The sequence below is a fragment of the Cyprinodon tularosa genome, unplaced genomic scaffold (assembly GCF_016077235.1).
Source record: "Cyprinodon tularosa strain WSP-4 unplaced genomic scaffold, ASM1607723v1 ctg611, whole genome shotgun sequence".
Classification (NCBI taxonomy): Eukaryota; Metazoa; Chordata; class Actinopteri; order Cyprinodontiformes; family Cyprinodontidae; genus Cyprinodon; species Cyprinodon tularosa.
The window spans coordinates 299409-302977 of record NW_024039354.1 but is presented as its reverse complement, the minus strand read 5'-3'; the positions used below and the strand labels follow the sequence as shown (position 1 = coordinate 302977).

Sequence of the window (3569 nt, the reverse complement as noted above, 5' to 3'; positions counted from 1 at the left end):
TAATAATCCCCATAACTCTTTGCACCAACTTTGCCCATGGTATTAGCCTGGTGATGAGTGGTGGTTGGTTTCCTCCAAAATGACACCTGGCATTCACATCAGAGTTAAATCATTGTTTTAGATAAGAGAATGATCATGGAATTTGTCAAAAGGTGTCTAAAGGACTTCCAGACCAAGCTAAAAACACATTTAAAAGTGGCTTTCATCTGGACACTACTGTACAGGCCTGAATGGTGGCAGCAGGGATTGTTGTCCTTCCGGAAGGTTCTTGGTCACCTCTTCTAAGGGCCCCTAACCAGCTCTAGAAAGAGCCCAGGTGGTTCCAAACTTATTCCATTAATAAACAAAGTGCTCACTAGAAACTTCAAAGCAGTATTTTTATTTTCCAGTGTTTTTCCCCAGATTTGTGTCTCCAGACAATCCTGTCTAGGAGATCCACACCCATTTCAATTCAATTCATGTTCCATGTTTGCACTCTGACAGGCACCACCAACTATGCCACCTTAAAGACAAGTTTGCGCCTCTTTTAGTTAAGTCCATTCAGCTGAATTACAATGGGAGGACTCCATTTAAACTGTTAAAACCTTTTCAGAATGATTAGTGACAATATTATATAAAACAATATTCACATCAGCTCAATCTTCAATGCTTCAGTAAATGCAGTTTCTCAGTTTTCTTTTTTCAGTAACTCAGCAAATATCTCCAAAAACCTTTTTTTTTTTATTGTTATAAGTTATTGTTTGCAGAATTTTGAGAAAAGAGATTAATTTAGAACCCTTTGGAATAAGGCTGCACTATAGCTAAATGTGTAAGACCTGCAGCCATGTGCATTCCTGTCACCCTGTGTTGCATTTGTTTGACATAAAATGATTACAAATATATGTTTCCAATTGCATCTTAATTCTCATGGAATAACAAATGGTTCAACAAAATGTTGAAGCATAAATTAAATCAAACCTTTCTCAGTTACATACACAGCACTGAATCAAGGTTGTATTTTTTTTAAGTTTTTTTCTTTGGCTACCTTTTAAAGAAGTAACATATAGGGAGCCATTTTAGCCAAGGTTGGATAATCCTGTTTTACATGTAATTAGAAAGAGGAAAATCCTCAATTAATGTGTTGCTTTTTGTTTCTATATGATATATTGTAAGATATCAATTACTATAATAAATAAAAACAACCAAAATATATTTAATTAGGAAAAAACATTTTATTGAATTTTTGCAGTTCTTGTTTATTTTTTCCCTAAAATGTTCATAGGCCCTCTGGCAAAACCACAAGGGCCTCCACTTTTAAATATTGCTGGCCTGGTCACCTGAAAAGAAAAAAAATACAAACCTTCCTTTCTCTGACTGCAGATACAAGCGCAATTGGGTAGCTGTTTTCCTGTAACCATTTACTGACTTCTAAACATCAGTACCCATCTAGATTACATTAGTTTGTTTACTTTTGGTTCCCATTTTGAAGAAGGCAAATAGAGAAGAAGTTATGTGCACGTAGCTTGAGAAGAGAGATTAATTTAGTACACGTTGGAATAAGGCTGCACAATGGCTAAATGTAGAAGGCATGCAGCCATCCAATATGTATCCTCGGTGATTAAAAGTTAGTCAAATGTTTTGATTACATGTTTATAGTCTTCTAAAGCACCAATAAATATGGTACTAGTGACTTCTTAATGTAAGGGTCTTTATCCAGCTCTGAATATTTTTTTCATTCAAACCATAAACAATCCATGGATGAAAGATAAATGGTCAAAAAAACCTATGTAATGATGAAAAACATTGCTGGAATATTGTGAAGGTGCTGCACTGAAACCAGACAAAAGTCCATGTAAAGGTTTTAGAAACTGTCTCTACTCCAAGCTCAAGTCAGTCATGAAAAAGACATCAATAAAACTTGATTCAAATAGAAAATTCTCAAAGCATTGGAGAAAAAAAAAATTTATTACAGGCTTTTACATCATAAAGCATATGTTTGGTTATCTTAGGGCAACGGTGGTGATCAGATCCAAACACGGGTGTGTTTCTGCCAGTTCTGTATACGGAATATGAGTAAATAATGTGGGAGGTGGTGCAAATAATCAGGAATAACAAGACCATTCTCTGTGAATAAAGCTGTACCATGTTTCTCTTCTTTTTTTATACTCATCTACCTCAAACAAAACAGTTTTTACACTTCCAAATGAGTATAAAAATACCAGTCCTGAAATTTTAACTTATTATATACAATTTTCTTGTCTTGCTAAACATTAAATAATTTTTCGGTTAGTTTCTAGGTTCAACTTCCATTGTCAACCTCCAGAAAATGCACTTATATACTGTTGCCAAAGTGAACATTTCAAGACTTCCACTCGTTACACACATTCTATAGGCTAACTGTTGAGCATTTGGCCAGTTTTGCATACATGTAAGATGTGTCTTAACAACTTAACAATAGCCTCTTTACAAAATATGACAAACCTAGCTTAACATCTTTACAATGTTGCATGTTTAGTGCACTTTCCGACATCCTTAAGGTGGTTTGCTAAGAAATTATACAGTTTTTGGAGCTGTGGCCTTTTCTCCGACCAGTCTGTGAGCCATGGCTGAGGGCCGTGAGGGCAGTCACCCTCGTCGGGTAGTCTTCTGTGTAGTAGCGCCCAACCGCTCGAGGCTGGGGTATTGGTTGACCGAGGAAATATCCCTCTTCCTCAGAGTCCGATGATGAAGAGGAACAAGTGGAACACCACTCGTCCTCGTCTCTGTGGAGACCCATGAAATGTTCAAACCGTGAGTCCTTCTGGTTTGAACTACGGATCATATAGTCAGATCGGGTTTGAGTGTAGGATAGCGGCAGCATGTGTGTAGGGTGCTGTAGATGCATCGCACCATATTGTGGGTTTACGATATCCTGCTGCTGATGTTCAAATGGCCTTTGAGCTCTCTCCACAGGTACCATGTGAAGGGCGTTGTCCGAACGGGTCTTGCGACTCCTGTGGCGCCGGCCCTGTCGGTGGTGTTGGGGCCGGCTTCTGCCATGCTGGCTTGTCGAGTGGCTTCTTGCTCTGCCAAGCTCATCTGGGCAGCATGCTCTCCTCTGTGGCTTCTCACTCATGGGATGTTTCATGACTGTGACCTCATATCCATCATTGTATCCATTGTCCACTGTGTCCTCTGAGAACTTGACCATCTGGGGTGGCCTGGAATGCGACTTGCTCCTCCTTAGAGCTGGAGCCTGAACAAAGGATGCGGGAAGGCCCTCTGAATGTGGAGAAATTGAGTGAAGGCCTACAGGAGGGACCACCCTCATTCCAAGGGCCACTGAATTTTCTGCTTCTTCAACTCTCTTTTCAATGTTGAGACTAAGGGAGTTGGCACTGTGGTGAATATGGGATGAATTAAAGGTTCCCATGTTGCTCATGTTCTCGCACTCTGTCAGAGAGGAATCCTGAACTGCATGAAGATTGTAGACTGTGGGTGCATCTCCATCCACTGAAGCACCTAGTAGAGTAAACAAGGAATATCTGTTGGAATGTGTTTTTATACATTAAAATAGTGGAAAAACCTAATGTAGGAAATAAGGACCATAC

The 3569-nt window shown here is 39.3% G+C and overlaps 1 protein-coding gene across 2 annotated transcripts in view; it reads right to left on the bottom strand.

Annotated features, from left to right (window-relative positions):
* Positions 1–1925: 1925 nt before the first annotated feature.
* The window catches only part of prickle1b (prickle homolog 1b), a 33790-nt gene continuing 32146 nt past the window's right edge, over positions 1926–3569 (bottom strand). For both annotated transcript variants that reach the window (XM_038307506.1, XM_038307505.1), the window contains exon 8: positions 1926–3480. In XM_038307506.1, coding sequence (XP_038163434.1) covers positions 2525–3480 — 956 coding nt within the window. In that variant the 3' untranslated portion in view covers positions 1926–2524. The remainder of the gene's footprint in view (positions 3481–3569) is intronic.